Consider the following 18,844-nt stretch of genomic DNA (forward strand, 5'->3'; position numbering starts at 1 on the left):
GTCATCTAGTACCCTTTTGTATAGCACTAGATTTGGTCTGCTAATATTTTGAATAGTTTTTGCGTCTATCTCAACCTTAATTATAATGTACATTTTAAACTAAAAATTACAAAGAATTGCTGATTGCATAAAATGAGTTGGGAGGTGTCCCTCTTTTTCTATTCTCTGGATAACTGTATGTAAAATTGGTATTATTCCTTCCTTAGGTGTTAATTTCATCTGGACCAAGAATTTTGTCTTAAAATACAAATTTATTAAGAGTCTTCTAGTCTTTTTTCTTTTTGTATCTGTTGGGTTTGGTTTTTTTGTTTGTTTGTTTGTTTTGGAATTTGCCCATGTCAAGTTTATTGGTATACATTTCTTCATATTTGTTTATTATTTTTTTGATGTCTGTAGAATCTGGAGTGATATCCTTTTTTCACTTCTGATATTGATTGATTGTACCATCTCTTTTCTTGAGAAGTCAAGGGTTTACTTATTTATAGGTGTTTTCAAAGTAAAAACTTTTGGGTTTGCTAATCCTCTCTAATGTAAACTTTTTTTCCTATTTCATTAATATCTACTCTTCATTATTATCTTTTATCTATTTTCTTTATTGGGATTCATTTTTTTTTTCTAATTCCTTAGGCCAAATGGCTAAGTCCTTTATTTGCAGCCTTGTTTTCTAATATATGCATTTCAAAACTTTGAATTTTCCTGCATTCGTATCTTTATCTGCATTTCATACATTTTGTGTCCTATTTTCTATTCTCTATTGCTTCTCTGCTTTCTGCTTATTTCTATATTAATTATTTTCTATATTTTATTAATTTGTTATACAGTCTTATAAATTCTTTCAGTGGTTATGGATTTTTTTTAACATTTTTAAAAAGTTTTTCTGGCTTTTCTAATTGTTCTCAATGGAAGATTATTTGGGATGTACAGATCACCAACATGTTTATGTTGGCTTCTAGGCCAATTTTAAAAAATGACTAAAGTAAAACTTCTGTTACCAATTAAAAATTTTGTTTTTCTGCCCTGGGCCTTTAAAAGTCAAACCTGCACTTGACCAGTCACCATATATTTTCCAAGTAGGTTTAATACTAGTGCCTAGGAATAGCACTAATGAAGGTTCAGACACATGCAAAGTATATGCTCTGCTCTGTGTCATTGTGGCAGAATAACAGAGTCCACAGAATGGTCCACATTTAATATTATTACGTTTAAAGTTTTTGGCATTTGAGGAAGTTCTGCTGTGTGGCATTGTGGGACAATAACATAGTCCACAAAGTTGTCCACATTTGATAATATTAGGTATAAAGTTTTTGGCATTTGAGGAAGTTTTAGAAGCTTCCTGTTCGTCTTACATATGTAATAAATAATGTAAGTTATGATTGGATATTGTTGGTACTTTAACTTTGAAAGAAAACCGTCTTATTACCTCTTTTTCAAGTTTTTTTGAAAGACTGTCTGGACATTTAATTGAAAACTATTTGGACATAGCAACACAAACCTTAAAAAAATTGTTATCTTCTACAGTTCTTACATGAATAAAGCAGTATTACCAAGTAGCCAAAGTAAAATGCAGACATTTTACTGTTTGCTGAAGCTGATTAAGATGTATTATTTATAACTCCACTTTCAAATATTTTATTTATTAGTACAGTCTTACTGTTCTCAATGGCTAACTTTATAATAAATAAATATTATAAGTATTTAACTACATAGAATCACTTAATGTATATTAAGTATATATTTAAACATATAAATAAATCAGCCCATGACTTTATATGTTTGTATTATAAATAGTATAACAAATATTATAAATTTGAACCTCTAAAATTTACACTAGTCAAATTATCTAGGTTTGTATGAGATTTAATTGGAAAAAAACCCTCTTACTAAATAAAATTAGAAGCCCATTAAGCAAATTAAAACCTATATTTAAGAAAATAGGCTTGCCTAAGTTGCACAGATTGTATCCACGCTTGGTTTTTATCCAGCACAAGTCTTACTGCTTATGAAAATTGATTTTATTAAAGATTGCTTATGGGCTGAGGCTGAAGGCATGCCATTATCCTTTACCAGTATATAACTACAACGTACTCTCCTTTGTTAATCTGACAGTTATTTGCAGAACTGAACTACCTTGGATTCTTAGGTAGGGAAGAGTTTTAATTCTCGTGCCTCAGATTTTCCATTGCTGCTTTTACATGGGTGTGTGAGATTCAGAAATACGAGAGTGAAGTAAAATAAACGATGCTTTATAAATACATGGAATTAGGTGCCTACAGGGGAAGCTATACAGCAGCTAGCCAGCATTTTAATTCCATGTTTCTGAGCTTATTTTATTTGAGGTGTTAGAGTTGTACTTTTTTGTTTTCCAATGTTTATAGACTGAGCTTGATTTTCATATCTAGTTGAATTCTCACTAATTTTGTAGCTAATCAAGCTCCCACGATGTCATTTACTTGAAGTTAAGTATTGATATTTATGATTTGAATATATTTAACAACTTTATAGTTAATAACTTTAAATTCTTTTCTGGTGAAGGTATTCAGTTTGGCCAGTGTCTTCTCAGTCAGTGCTCTAATTTAATGTAGTGTTTACTGCTAAATCTAATATTGTTTCTAACACATTATAAAGGTCAGAACTTACATAAATATACTGTAGTTTGTGATAGTTTTGGAGAATGGGCTACAGTGGCATTTATTAGTGAAGTAAAAAATCAGTCCATAAGAAAATATGAAGTGATACTTTATTTAGTCCATATATTTTTAATGGACAGTGATCTCCACTTTCTAAGTGGGAATTTTTCATTTTTCTAAGTATTCTTAAGAGAATCAGTTTTGGACTTTTGGTTAAACATAGAGGTTAGAATAAATATGTTTATTTCTTCCTAAATTCACTAAATTAACAGAATAAACAATAAAGGAATAAACAAAGAGAATGAAAGAGGCAATATAACATCAGGCTAGAGAAGTGAAATTTTAGAAATGTTAGAAAAGAAATGCATAAATTATAACCAACTTAGCAGAGCAGTTTTGATGGAACATAATATTTGATCATTATATTGAGTTACAATTTATTTAATTATTCCTTAATATCGAGTCATATATATAATTTTTTTAGTGTCTGATAATGGGTTATCATAATTAAGCATTCATCTATCCATGACCATTTAGTTTTTTCAGCTTTTCACTGTTATAATTAGCATTCCATGCATCAGTCTTAAAATATTTTAGGTTTTTTTCAGAATTGAATGACTGAATCAAAGTTTATACCTTTTATGAGTATTGATCCATGCTGCCAGATTGCTTTGCAAAGCCATTTTTATTATTACCATCAATGTGTGGAATTTCCCATTTCACTACAACCTAGCCAACATTGCATTTGCCTTAGGATGTTCAATCTGGGCAGGGACACATAGCCCTTGCATCAGTTGCTTGTCTGTGGTGCTGTGGGAAAGTGTGGCATGACATAACAAATTTTACCAGGTGAAGCTTAGCTGTGTGCCTTTACCACTGCCACCTTATAATAAAGACAGATGCTGTGAGTTTAGAGGAAGAGGTGATTTCCTTTGTTTACCTGGGGTGCTCAAGGAAGGCTTCATGTAACAAATAGAATTTGAGCTGTGTATAATGAGGGAAAGATTTATAAAGAAAAATTTGCACAGACACATGAGAGATATATCATCTGGATCAAATCAGAAGACAGAAGCCACATAGTAACTAAAATTGTTAGTTTAACTTAAAGAATTATTAGGGTATGATAAGAGAAAAACTATGAAGTCACTCTATAAGGAGAACTCCAAAAGGTACCCTAGGGCTGAGGAAAAGTACCCAATGAAGGACGGAATTGAAATGAGGTTCAGACCTCATTGAAAGTGTGGCTATAGCCCATTGGATGGTAGAGAAATTTGCTGGGTTGTCTGAGCCAACGCTGGTGCACAATCACAGTGTGAGCAGGTGAGTTAAGACTGGTAGGAGAGCATGCAGAGGGAATCAGGGCAGTGCGGCAGGGCCACAGTAACAACCCTTGGGGTGCAAGTGAGTTGAGGTTGGCTAGTTAGTAGAAGGAGTTGGAGCACCACTTTAGATACCACTGGAATTGCAAGTTGGAGAGGCCTCCCTGTGTAGCAATCTAGAGCACTGCTGTGTACAGCTTGGGGCAGGACAATATATCAAGCTGCTGTGTGGAACAAAGGTCAGGTGGCTGGCTGGCCAAGCCGGTGCATATGGTTTGAGGAGAGGGGCTGGGGAGTAGCCACCTGGTCTGGGGCTCCTGGCTATAGTGCTGCTGCTGCCTGAGTAGAGAGCTGGAGAAAGAAAGCACACAGCCGCTAGCCAGATGCTGGAGAAAGCTTTCCCCTGCAGGCACCTAGTACTACAGCAGTGTTGTTTTTCAGCTTTGGCATTATTGACCTTCAGGGCTGGATAATTATTTGTTGTGGGGAGCTGTCCTGTGTATTGTAGGATATTTAGCAGTATCCTTGGCCTCTATTCACTGTATCTCAGTAGTTCCCCGGGTTATGACAATGGAAAATATCTCCAAATATTGCCATATGTCCTCTGAGGGCAAATTGTCTCTAGTTGTGAACCACTGCAATAGAGAAATCTCACAGCAGTGGAACAGTGGAGGGGTAAAATATAAGCTCTCCAGAAACCTGCTGAGAAAACTCCTTCCCTCCCTTTCCAGTGCACTGTATTGACAGAGCTTAGCATCATGTCATACTGGCAAACAAAAAATATTTTAAAGGCCCAGATCCACTTTTCCAGATAAGACAATGAAGAATGAATTTGGAGTAGAGAGGTAATAAACTGATAGCTGTACAAAGTGCAGTTATGGGATTAAATATGGTTGGAGAATTAAATATGAGCAAAGTTATAGAAGCAGAAAAGCATAGGGGCACTAGGGAAATTCAAGGACAAGAAGACTAAAGTGCAAGGTTGATGTAAAGTGGTAAGAGGAGAATAAGCTAGAAGGGCCCTTTGAATCTTAACTCTGGAGTGCTTTGAGTGAGTGGAAGAGAGGGGAAGAGAAAGACAGAAAGACCAATGAAGGTTTGAGATTTGGTGCTGTCAGTAGATGAAGAAGGCAGAGGCAGAGGTGGAGGAGTGATAGAAATAATTGGGACCTACATTTTTGCACATAACTAATTACTCAGGAAATGGTTCATGATAGTATATCCTGGGTTTTTTTCCACCTATCCATTTCATAATTTAATGTAGTGCTTTAATACATAAAATATGCTTATTGGGGCTGGATGTGATGGCTCATGCCTGTAATCCCAGCACTTTGGGAGGCCGAGGTGGGTGGATTATCTGAGATCAGGGGTTCAAGACCGGCCTGGCCAACATGGCAAAACCCCATCTCTACTAAAAATACAAAAATTAGCCAGGCGTGGTGGTACATGCCTGTAGTCCCAGCTACTCAGGAGGCTGAGGCAGGAGAATTGCTTGAACCTGGGAGGCAGAGTTTGCAGTGAGCCAAGATCATGCCACTGAACTCCAGCCTGGGCAACGTATATATGTGTATATATATATATGTATATTGTGTGTGTATATAGATAGATAGATATAGTATGTGTGGATATGTATGTATATGTATATATACATATATATATACACACATATTCATACTTACACACACACACACACACACACACACACACACATAGAATTTGGGAGAAGAGAAGAGTAATATGAGGAAATAAGAGACCATAGGGAGTTCATTGTCCCTCTTACTCTTCTATGGAGTGAATGCAAGGGCAAGCCAGAACCTCTGCACTTTCTCACCAGGTGAAGGTAGGGGAACCTGTCTCATGGTAATGCACAGAGCTAAAAGAGAATTCTAGCAGAGGGAATTTGTGGAAGTTATGGTTTTGACTCAAACCCCTCTATAGTCTTTCATTTTTCCAAGGATATGTCTCCTCCTAAGTACTTTCGTGGCTTGTTTTACGTGTCTTGCAATCGTATAATCCAGCATCACTGAATAGTCTTATAGTTTCCCAGATGTCCTTGTGGCATTTCCTTCTAGGTATATTGAAACTTGCCCTTTTTTATTCTTGAATTTTGTCTTTGGCTCAAGGTTTTACATTTTACTGACTCTTCATACTACTTTTCTCCCCTTATTTAGAAATGGACTCAGAACTCAAGGAAGAAATTCCTGTGCATGAGGAATTCATTTTGTGTGGTGGAGCCGAAACCCAGGTTCTAAAATGTGGGCCCTGGACAGACCTCTTTCATGACCAAAGTGTCAAAAGGCCTAAGCTGCTTATTTTCATTATTCCTGGTGAGTGTAAAAGTCTGGATGAGGAAACTTTTTGTAGATACTCATAACTATGTCTGATTTTAAAGTATAGAGAATTTGGTAAATATAGAAAACCTTGGAGAAGGAATTAAAATCGCTTGACCCATTGTTAACAACCACCCTTAATATTTTGACGTCTGGATTTTGTGTTTTTCTTCTATGTATTTACATTATGTTGTCTGTTGTGTGTGTGTGTGTGTGTTTGTGTCACAGTTGGAAGTATGTACTATATATGCAGTTTTGTAATGTGGTTTTTAAAGCATTTCTTAATATTTAAAACTTCATCAATATTTTTGCCAGTTTTCTAAACTTTTTCTGCCTCATTTCAACATGATTATATGTTTATTATAGAATATTTGGCCAGGTGCAATGGCTCATGCCTGTAATCCCAGCACTTTGGGAGGCTGAGGTGGGTGGATCACAAGGTCAGGAGATCAAGACCATCCTGGCTAACATGGTGAAACCCCATCTCTACTAAAAAACAAAAAATTAGCCGGGCGTGGTGGCACATGCCTATAGTCCCAGCTACTCGGGAGGCTGAGGCAGGAGAATTGATTGAACCTGGGAGGCAGAGGTTGCAGTGTGCCCAGATCACACCACCGTACTCCAGCCTGGGGGGCAGAGCGAGACTCCGTCTCAAAAAAATATTTAAAAAAATAAAAAATAAAAAAATAAAAATTAAAAATTAGAATATTCTGATATTTGGCAGCTGAGTCACTTATAACTTTTGCTAGATCATTGTCAGTAGAATTAGGGACAGATGCTTGAGCGATTGCAGGTATTCAAAATGCATTTTAAATTGTGAGTTTGAACATACATGTTTATTCTTATTCTGTGAATTGCCAGTTCGAAACCCTTGCCCATTTTTCAATTGTGTTTTCAATGTTTTCCTTATTGATTTTCAGTTGATTCTTACACAACTGTAAAATTGTGTTATATCTGTCATATGTGACAAGAATCTTTCCTGGTTTGTCTTTTGACATCATTTACAATGTTTATTTGGTTGTATAGAAAGTATCATTGTTATGTGGCCAAAATGCTAAGTCTCTTCCTTTAAGACTTCAGGGTTTTATGAGTTTCTTAGAGAGGGCTTTCCTACTCCAAGATTATAAAACAATTCTGCCATGTCTTCTAGTATTTTTACAATTTCATTTGTGATCTTTAAGTTGATGCATCTAGATTTTAAGGGCAGGCACTGAGGAAGGGATCTACTTTTCTTCTCCCTCTCCTTTGGATGGCTTATTACATGGTCCACAACCATTTATTGTATAATCTGCCTTTCTCCTACTGCCTTGCAATGCTAACTGTATTGTAAAGTAGATTATCCTGTGGCCGGGAGTTTCTTTCCGTGTTTTTCGCCTCTTCATGTGTTCTTCATGTTTTTTAATAAATGCAGTTTTATGATACTTTCACATATTTTTTGGAACTTGTTCATTTTTATTATTTTCCAGAATATTCTTTAGCTTCTTTTCTTTTGGCTGCAGAATATATTTTTTGGCTTCATTAAGAGGAAAAAAAAAGCTTAAATGATCTTTAAAGTCAACTTTCCTAAAATTGATCTCATAAAGGCAGAGAGTATGATAGATACTAGAGGCTGGGAAGGGTGCAGGGCTGGGAGGAGGGATGAAGAGGGAGGTAAACAGGTACAAACATGCAAGTTAGATGAAAGGTGTAAGTTCTATTGTTGGAACTTATTTATACCAACAGAATTGGCATAGTCGGCAGAGTAGACTGACTATAGTTAACAGTAGTGTATTGTATTGGTATAAAGTAGCTAGAAGAGAGGCCTTGGATTTTTCTCAACACGTAGAAATGATGAATACTCAAAGTGAATGTACTAAAACACCCTGACATGATCATTACACGTTCTATACAGGTAACGAAATATCACATGTACCCCATGAATATATAACATAAATATCAATATCTTTAAAAAAATAAATAATAACCAAAAAATCAGCTTTTCTAGTTCCAACAGATGTTCTCAGAGGCAACCACTTTTAACACTGGTATATTCCTGTGATTTTTATTCCACATTCTTTTTTGTTTGTTTGTTTTTTTAGACAGAGTCTCACTCTCTTGCCCAGACTGGAGTGCAGTGGTATGATCTCAGCTCACTGCAACCCTCCACCTCCTGGGTTCAAGAGATTCTCCTGTATCAGCCTCATCAGTAGCTGGGATTACAGGTGTCTGCCACCATGCCTGGCTAATTTTTGTAGTCTTAGTAGAGACAGGGCTTCACCATGTTGGCCAGGCATGTGTCGAACTCCTGGCCTCAAGTGATCTGCCCACCCCAGCCTCCCAAAGTGCTGGGATTATAGGCATGAGCCACCATGCCTGGCCTTTACTCGTTTCTAAATGAAATACTTATATTTCTTCTTCTTCAGTTGTCTTTTGTTTTGTTTTGAGATGGAGTCTCTCTCTGTCGCTTAGGTTGGAGTGCAGTGGTGTGATCTCGGCTCACTGCAACCTCCGCCTCCCGGGTTCAAGCAATTCTCCTGAGTTTTTAATATTAGATGTTATCTATTGTCTTCCTCCATGAAAGAAAAAGATTAGCTTTCTTATACTTTCCCTTCTCCATGCACAATCATATACCCCTCCTTCTCCATCTATTTTCCTAGTATGGGAATATTTCAGTTTTTTGTTAGGTCAATATTCAGTGCTTTTATTATTATGACTATGTATTATATTATATTATGTATATTATATTATATTAATTATATTATACATAGCTAAGCCTATAAGGAATTGCGCATGCATTTCCTTTCTTATATATTTTTGTTTGTTTTCCCTGGGTTAATGATGTTCTGTTATCTTTTTGCTTAGTTTTTTGTGCTTTAATCACTCATTTATCCTAGAACTATTCTCTAGAAGTGAAAAGAATCCTTTCAATGCATTTGAGTCATCAGTCAGTTTTCAGAATGCTCTGTCCTTTGGCTCCAGTCTGGACTCATTGCTCCCCAGGCCTGCTGCACAGTTGCCATCCTGGGGACTTCTGTCACTTTCTCCTGGCTTGGATCCCTCGTTTCTCAGATCCCACATTTTTATCTTAGTTTATTCTCTTGTTTTTGGTAGAGCATATCTTCTAGTAGCTTCCTTAGAAGAGGTACATGAGAAGTAACACAGCATGCTGCAAAATGTCTTAGACTCTAGGTTGGAAATAATTTTTCTTTAGGAGGAAAATGGAGAGCGTTAATGGAGGGCATTAATCATTGTTTTCCAACACTCAGAGCTGCTTATAAGAAGTATTGGTATCATTTCTGATTTTCGCCTTTTGTATGTGAAGATTCTCTACCCACATTTTGGAGACCTTTTCTTTGTTCTGAGATTCTGAAATTTTACAGTGAAGACCTTGGTGTGACTGTTTTTTCATACAATGTACTTGGGTTTTGGTGGGCCCTTTTAAGCCAGAAACTCATTTCATTCTAATAGCGCTTTGTTTTTCTTTTCTTTTTTGTAGTCTCATGTTTAATGGATGCAATATCATTTTCTTTTCTTTTCTTTTTTGTTTTTCCATTTGCAAGAATTTTCACTGTGTTCCTTTTTTCATTTGCATTAGTCTTTAGTTTTCCTCAAATGTCTGGCAATCCTTGACTATCCATTCATGTTTAAGAGGAAGACAAAAAACAAATTGGAAGCTTTGCACTCAGAGCTGGGGCTTATCCAGAGGTGTGTCTAGGGTGATTAGCCATCCTAGCTTGCCTAGGACTGAGAGGTTTTCTAGGACATAAGACATTCAGTACTAAAACCATGACAGTCTCGGGCAAAACAGAGGAGTTGGTCGCCCTAGGTGGGCCTCATCCTAAGGTGATTGAGTAGGGACCCAGCATTTCATTGACGGATTTCCAGCTTTCAGTGTCTGAAGCTCTTTCTTTTATTGTTCAGTTTTCCTGGGGAGGAATCTTCCAGGCTCCTGTTTGAAGAGTGGAAACCTGTCTGTTAATGTTCAAAGAGGAATAGGGGAAAGGAGGTGGTAGTTTCAGTGTTTGGTTATGCCTAGTCCAGCCTCTTCTCAGTATGGTACTTTCATTCTCAGCTGGACTAAGATTCCTGATCCAGAATTTCTCTTTGTTTTAACCACTAATGGGAATAAACTATTCTTCTGCCAGGATGTAACAGTCTTTGTGGAAGTCAGTCCGTTCAGCATCTATTAACATAAAAATACATGTACTTTTCCAGTAGTGAAGGAGAGTTTGAAATTATAGGCATGGCAAGTGCTGTTTGATGGAGCAGCCATTTGGAATAGCTTATAGCATAGGATAGAGAAAATAAGTAGAAACATTATCTTAAACTCGAGAAGGGATATCCTTCTAAGGCTAGAAAGAAGGAGGTGAAATTGGTTACTAAAATGGAAAAGTATAAAGGCGTATCAGAGGGAAGTGAAGTCTCCTGCTTCCTGACTACTGTTTTTTCTGTTGAGAGTTGAGACCATGTTTTGAATGCTAATCATTTCCAGCTCATGAAAAGATACTAGGCCTGTGGTTCTTAAAGTTGGTGTCAGGATCAGAAGTATTGCTTGAGAACTTTAAAAATGCAGTTCCTGAGCTCTATCCCTGACCTTCTGAACCAGAAAGTCTGGGGGTTGGGCAATCAGTGTTTTAACAAGCCCTGCAGGGAACTGTGATACTCATATCTGATCCAGGGTATAGTCATGGGAATGAATTGCTTAAGTTTAATGTAGGTGAAGTTCTTTGGATTTCATCATAATAATGAATTATGGGACAAAGTTTTTGGCTCAGTCAGTCCAACTGGATTTTGAAATGTCCTGACATGACATGACAAGTGAAACTGTCATTTAAGGGTCAAGGCTTTCAGAGAATGTGTGAGTGACTAAAAAGTTGATAGATGGAAATAGATGGCTTGAGTCTTAAAGAAGAAGAGGTTGTTGTAATAGTGAGGTGAAATAGTAAGTGGGACAGAAAACCCACCCACTTCCCCACCTGGAGATAGTATTTATTCCCTCACTCTTTTATCCCAGGTGCTAGGAATACTGTGTTGCATTAAGTCTTTGCTCTCATTGAGTTATATGTGGTGTTAGAGAAGAGTGACTGAGGCCTCTGCTGAAGAGGATTGAAAGGAAGAGAGCCCATTACAGGGGAGAGCCAGATTTCAGATATGGTGAGGAGATAAAGGGAGTATTCAGTGAAGACACTGAGAATGGAGGGAAGCATAAAACATTTGTAGTTTGATAGTCTCATTGTTTATAGTGCTTTGACATTTTCAGATCATATTTCATTTCCTAGTGTTCTTTTATGTTTGCCCTGCTCATTAGTTTGTGGGATTTAGAATTGTATTTTGTGTGTGTGTGTGTGTGTGTGTGTGCGTGTGTGTGTGGCAGGTTTCGGGGGAGCTAATCTATTTACACTGTGGGAATAATCAGGATAACAGTATTTCAAGGATTGTGAAGCCACTATGGACACCATGTTATGTCCGTCTCTGATAGACTGACATAACATTTCATTTTAAATCACATTGCTTTTGCAGCTAGCAAAATTAATTCTTCACTTCTAAGTTAGTAATGATAATTGTGAGTTTTCTTTTCTTTTTTGTAGTCTGATGTTTAATGGATGTAATATCATTTTCTTTTCTTTTTTTTTTTTTTGCATTTGTAAGAATTTTTACTGTGTTCCTTTTTTGATCAGAATCCACAGATTGAAGAACTTTTAATTTAGTTTCATTTTTTCCGATGAACCTTAGATCTTGGATTTCTGTAAAGTAACATTGTCCTTGGACTTTCTTTAACTAGTGAAATGAACAAAGGGAATCAGATTGAGAACTCACCATAGAGTACACTGAATCATAATTCTTAGGAGGTCATATGGAGATAACAGAATCATGTGAAGTATCAAGTGCTGTGAGCACAGTGGTTGGAGATATAGCAGATAAGGCTCCATGAATGAGTCCAATAGGTCTGTCTACATGGCAACCTATTATATAGATACTGTGCCATATTAACTTGATATGTGGCAGTTTTCGTTCCTCTCCCTACAAAATTAACTGGAAGGTATAAGTCTATACTTGCAGCATTGTATAGTTGGAGTTTATTAGCAGTCAGGGCCTAGAGATGATCACTACAACTTCTGTTATACATTGCATGGGTATTTGACTGATTTGACTGTTATGAGCCTGTTCAATGTGTGTTTATAACACATTTTGATGTAAACTTTTGATTAAATATTTTACTTGCATGTCTGCATTGGAATGTTTTCCAACATCCTTACACCTGGACCTCTCCCATACCCCTCCGTGTGTGTGTCTTTTTTAGTTGCATAAGTGTAGGCCTTTTAATTTTCTTTGTGGTTTCTTAACAAGGAGGTTTAAGTGGTGAAGTATGAAGTACTGTATGCAATGGTATTTAAGCATTTTGCATTGCATTTTCCACTTCTGTCTCTGTTATAAGTTAGACCTTTGTGTTACTTGCTATGCGTTCAGTTTGAAAGGATTTATTGTATGTGAGTGCCATGTACCCAATCTAGTGCTGCTTGGTGCCACTGGATACAGAGAACTATAGCAAGTGATGGCTACTTTTAAAGAAGTTAAACTTTCAAGTTTGGTACGTTATACATGCTACAATGTTAAGTATATTTCTGACAGGATAAAACTTCCATTTTTTTCTGCATCTGTTGAGGATCGTATGGTTTTTCTTTTACGGTTGGTTAATGTGGTGGATGATGTTAATTTTTGAATGTTAAACCAATCCAGCATTCCTGTGATAAATCCCACTTGGTCATGATGTATGCTTTTAACATTTTGATGGACTCAGTTTGCTAAAATTTTGTTTAGAATTTTTCCATCTTTGTTCACGAGGTATAGTGGTCTGTAGTTTTTTCTTTTTCTTTTTGCAATGTCTTTATGTGGTTTTGGTATGAGGGTGATGCTGGCCTCATAGAATGAGTTAGAATATATTTCTTTCTTGATATGGTTTGGCTGTGTCCCCACCCAAATCTCTTCTTGAATTGTAACTCCCACAATTTCCACGTGTTGTGGGAGGGGCTCAGTGGGAGGTAATTGAATCACGGGGGCAGGTCTTTCTCATGCTGTTCTTGTGATAGTGAATAAGTCTCATGAAATCTGATGGTTTTATAAAGAGGAGTTCCCCTGCGCACACTCCCTTTCTTTTTGCCTGCTGCCATCCATGTAAGATGTGACTTGCTACTCCTTGCCTTCCACCATGATTGTGAAGTGTCCTCAGCCATGTGGAACTGTGAGTCCATGAAACCTCTTTTTTGTGTGTGAGTTGCCCAGTTTCGGGTATGTCTTTATCAGCAGCATGAAAACAGACTAATGCATTTCTCTTCTATTTTCTGAAAGAGTTTTTATACACTGGGCATTTTTCTTCCTTAAATGTTTGATAGAATTCACCAGCGAAGCTGTGTGGGCCTGGATTTTCTTTGTGGGAAGATTTTTAACTTAAATTCTAATTAATCCAATCAATTTAGGGCTATTTAGGTTATCTGTTTCTTCTTGAGTGAACTTTGATAGTTTCTGTCTTTCTAAAAGTTTGTCTATTTTATCTAAGTTGCTAAATGTATTGCTATGAAAATTTTCATATTTTTCCTAATTACTCTTTTAAGATAGAAAACTTTTTTAAAATTTAAATCTGATTATGCCTTAACCCTGCTCAATCTCTTTTAATGTTACTTAGATTAAAAGCCAAATTACTTATCATGGCCCAAAAGGTATCACATGATTGTATTTCTCTTCCTCTTCAACCTGATCTCATACAAGATTTGATATCTCTTGTTATGCTTTAGCCACACTGATAGATTAGATGCAAAGGGAAGAACCAAGGATTATGGACCGTCTTCCATTTCTTCAAGAGCTAAGATCTTTATTTCTTGAGGGCCTTTGAATTAGCTCTTCAAGAGCTAAGATCTTTATTTCTTGAGGGCCTTCTCCCTCCTTAGTATTTATTCTCTTCCCTCAAATTTTCACAAGGCTTATTTCTTGCCATTTTGGGGTCTTAGCTAAATGTCACCTCCTCAGACCTTTTTTTCACTCTATTCTCTTCCCTTCTCTATCATGTGACCCTGTTTATTCCTTTTATAGGAGTTCTCACACTCTTTATCTCACCTATTTAGTTATGTGTTGTATATTCTCCCACTAGTACATAAATTCCAAAAAGGCCCTCATCTGTCTTTTGCCTGACATAGTGACTTTCATACAGTAAGTGCTCAATAAATAATTGAGAGCTAAAAGAAGCTGTAATTCTGAATAGAATTAATGAACATAAGTAACTGGCATCATCATTTACTTGATGATGATAAAATTGTGGATCAGAAAGCTTAAGAACTCAGACTTAATCCCAGAGATAGGGAGAAAACTTTGTTTTATTTATTTATTTATTCTTCCTCATTTAAAAAAATATGTTAAGTTCTGGGATACATGTGCAGAATGTGCACGTTTGTTACATAGGTATACATGTGCCATGGTGGTTTGCTGCACCTGTCAACCCATCATCTAGGTTTTAATGCCTGCATGCATTAAGTATTCATTATCTAGTACTCACTGTTTTTCATATATCGTGTCATTGTAACTTACATCTAAATCATGGGGTTATCTTTGGTGTCTCCTTAATGTTACACCAGTTTTTAATTGTTATAATAGCTGTGGTATTAATAGCTGCCATTTATTCAGCCCCTACCATGTGCCAAGTTTTGTGCAAGTGGCTATCCATTCGTTATTTCTAATGAAAATGCCAACTACTTTATAGAGATATTATAAGACTAACTAAAACAAGGAAGGCAGAAGATCCTACACCGGATTACTGATGTTTTTTAAAAATTCAGTATTATGATTTTCTTTTGTATATACTTTCAGTCATCAAATATTTATTTAGCGCTTACCATATATGTGATGTTGGCTAAGTTATTTAACCTCTCTGTACTCAGTTTCCTCATCCATAAAATGGAAGTAATGATAGTGTTACCTCATATGATAATTAAATAATATATGTAAAGCACCTAAACACTGCCTGGCATGTAGTAAGTTATAGTACCTAAAAATATTAGCTATTATTATTTTCTAGCCATATGAAGAAATCTATGAGCAACGTAAGACATGTGAATATGAGGTATAACATATTCCTAGAAGGTTATACTCAGTAATATAAAAATATAAAATTTTTGTAAAGTAATATATTAATGAGATGAAATTTTAGTCACAATCCCAAAGAGATTTTTAAGAATTGAAACTAGTGAAAATAACCCTAAAGTTTATGAGAACAGCCTAGAAAATTTAGAAAAAGAAAAAGGGAAGGGATTTGCCCTACCGGTTAACATTTAAAAAAAAAATGTAGTAATTAAGACAGTATGGTCCTGGCAGAGGACAAAAGGAAAAATAAACTGAATTATTTGGTATCGGAATTAGCAAGTGAATGTAAAAATGTAGTATTGGGTCTGAAGATATTTCAAATCAATGCAGAAAGAATGGATTATATAATAAATGGTCTTGGAACAATTGGCCAGTCACTTGGAAAAAAGTTGGATTGCTACTTAGTATTTTATACTAAAAAAATTCTAAACTTACTGAAGACTTAAATGCATAAAACATGAAACAGTGCCACCCACAGCTTCCATAGATGTTATAGCCCCTGTGCTGGTATGCCCTTCCTCCCTTCTTTCTTCCTTAGCTATACAGTGGCCAATAAACTGACCAAAGAATATATTTCTGCATTTGAGGAAGTTTTCATCCTATTTGACAAAGAAGCCAAAAGCACCATCACAAAAAGGAATTTGGAACTTGGGTCACTAGGTCAGAATGCAACAGAAGCAAAATAATATGGATGCTACGGCCGTTGTATATTACCGTTATAGCTAGACGTTGTTGTACAAGTTTGAATACCTAACATTTATATAATACTTGCTGTGTTTCAGGCAGTGTTACAATGCTTTGTATATTGATTCACTTAGTCTTCAAATGAGGTAGTACCATTATTACACATTTTGTGGATGAGGAAACCAAGGCAGAGGGAGGTTAAATAGCTTGGCCAAAGCTCACACAGATGGTAAGTGGCAAAGCCAAGATTCCAACCCAGGTAGTCTGGCTTCAGAGTCTATGCTCTTAACCACTTTACTACACTGCTTATCTAGCAAACTGAAAGATATAAAAATGGAGTAGAAATCAGTGAAATTCGACAAGGATGACAGTGGTTATTTACATCAGTGCTCCAGAGCCATGTCATGTAATTGCAGAAACCAGAAAGCCTAACAACATGAAGAAATAGATAAACTGATCAGAGAAATAGATATTGATGGAAATGGACTAGTAGCTGTGAAGACTTTATATAGATGATGATTACAAGATGAAAATCCCATTTCGTTGTAATTTCCCCCCTACAGATCTATCAGATTGAATGTTTTTAAAAAGATCGTTTATTTATTGTTTCTTTATAGCAAACTCATGTCAAAAATACCTTCTGTACACACATAAGAAAAATCTACATGTACTTGTAGACGTTTGTTTCCCCAAAAGATCAAGCTGTACACCTGTTTACAATTATAAGTGCTAGTGATAAGTGACAAGGAAACAGTAGACTCCTTAAAGCTCTCCCTGTGCATGCTTCTTACACTATTTTGGCTGGCTTGTTTTTCTGGTTTTCATGCATCTTGTTAACTGAGCATGACCAAATCTTGAAGTGCCTTATATGCAGTATTACTGATTTTAGACTTCTTCCAGATGACTTTATCTGGAAGACACTGAAGGGTGTTTAAATAGGGTACTGCTGTGATTTTAATGGAAGTTTGAAGATAATCTCTCTTGGGTACTCTGAAGAATTCAGAGGAAAGTGTGAAAAGAAACAGACCCATCTTTTCTAGCCTGCGTGTCATCTTATGCCTGTTTATTACTTTGATTAATCTAAGGTCTGTGTTTCTTTTCTTAGGTAACCCAGGTTTTTCTGCCTTTTATGTGCCATTTGCAAAGGCTTTATACTCTTTGACAAACAGACGCTTTCCAGTTTGGACTATCAGTCATGCTGGGCATGCGGTGGCTCCCAAAGACAAGAAGATTCTTACAACATCAGAGGGTATGTCCTTGTTAATATCTACTTTCCTTTAGAGTGAGTGGAGGGTCATGTTTCTAGCAAGCTTGCTAAGGTTAAGAGTTACACCAGTGGAAACCTCTGCTTGTAGCATTAGGCCCATGGTGCCATATTTTGGTAAACTTAGGATTTTTAGAGACATTTTAACTCTTCAGGTAATTTTCTGTAAGAATATGGGTAGATAAAACAATCTATGACTTGCCTTCTTTGTTTACCAATTAGTAATCAACTGTGTGTTTTTTGATCATGTATTATTTTTCCAGGGTTTTTCTAGGAGGAATGGTGGGGAAAAAGCAGTCCCCAACCATTTTGGCCTCTGGGAACCAGTTTTGTGGAAGACCATTTTTCCACAGACTGGGGAGGGGTGGATGGTTTCGGGATGAAACTGTTCCACCTCAGATTATCAGGTATGCAACCTAGATCTGGCATGCACAGTTCACAATAGGGTACTCCTATGAGAATCCAGTGCTGCCACTGATCTGACAGGAGGCAGAGCTGAGGCGGTAATGCTCACTCGCCCGTCGCACACCTTCATCTGTGTGGCCGGGTTCCTGACAGGCCATAGACAGGGGTTGGGAACCCCTTTTATAAACCATGTTCTTTACTTTAAAGAAGCTTTTTCTCTCATATTTACAGAATAATTAAGTGATAAACCGTGGCCTGCTAATCATATAGACACCTAAGGGGTAAACAAAGGAGAAAACACAGTGTGGGTTAGGAGAGACTTTGTGGAGTAGGCATGTATCTTAGTCAGTTTAGGCTGCTATAGCAAAATACCATAGACTAAGTAGCTTTTAAAAATGGAAATTGATTTCTCGTAGTTTCTTGAGACTGGACGTCCAGTCCAGTCTGCACTGGCAGATTCGATGTCTGATGAAAACCTACTTCCCGATTCACAGGTGGCATTCTTGCTGTCCTCTCATGGTGGACACAGGAGGCAAGCCCTCTTGGGACTCTAGTGGGCTCTACCCTCATGACCCCATCTAATCCTAATTACTTCCCAAAGACCCCCCTCCACCTCTTAATAGCATTTGGGCATAGGGTTTCACCTATGGATTTGGGGGCCATATAAGCATTCAGACCATTACAACTGGTTTTCACAATTGAATAAAATTTGGATTTAGGGCATGGAGGTGGGTGCAGAGGTACAACAGACAGAAGGAGTAGCACAGAAGGGAGCAAGATTTAGTAGCGATGTTACTGCTAAGCAGGGCCAGTTTGAGAGGGACTTTGAGAGCTGGAGAGAGAGCCAGGACTCCATGCTGGAAGGTTTCTAAATGGAAGAAGTAATACCATGGAGATGCAAACTACCTCCTTTAAATCTGTGAGAATTCTAGCATGTTCACTGTTCCAAAAAATAAAAAATGAGAGAAAAAATAACTTAAATATAAGTTTATGAAACATAAACATAACTTTATAAAAGTACAGCATATCCAAGAGTTGAGGGACAATTTCAAAAGGTGTAACAATTGGAATGCTCTATAGGCATTCAATTCGAGGGCGTTTTGTCCT

At 36.8% G+C, this 18,844-nt stretch overlaps 1 protein-coding gene across 12 annotated transcripts in view; it reads left to right on the top strand.

Moving 5' to 3' along the window:
- LDAH (lipid droplet associated hydrolase) overlaps window positions 1-18,844 on the top strand; it is a 142,184-nt gene that overhangs the window by 18,804 nt on the left and 104,536 nt on the right. For all 12 annotated transcript variants that reach the window (XR_004669735.3, XR_001337810.4, XR_010109214.1 and 9 more), the window contains exons 2-3: window positions 6,118-6,273; window positions 17,174-17,317. Coding sequence is in view for 4 of the 12 variants with exons in the window: in XM_003827013.6 (XP_003827061.1) it covers window positions 6,120-6,273; window positions 17,174-17,317 (298 nt within the window). In the remaining 8 variants the exon portion in view is untranslated. The remainder of the gene's footprint in view (window positions 1-6,117; window positions 6,274-17,173; window positions 17,318-18,844) is intronic.

This window comes from Pan paniscus, chromosome 12 (assembly GCF_029289425.2).
Source record: "Pan paniscus chromosome 12, NHGRI_mPanPan1-v2.0_pri, whole genome shotgun sequence".
Taxonomy (NCBI): Eukaryota; Metazoa; Chordata; class Mammalia; order Primates; family Hominidae; genus Pan; species Pan paniscus.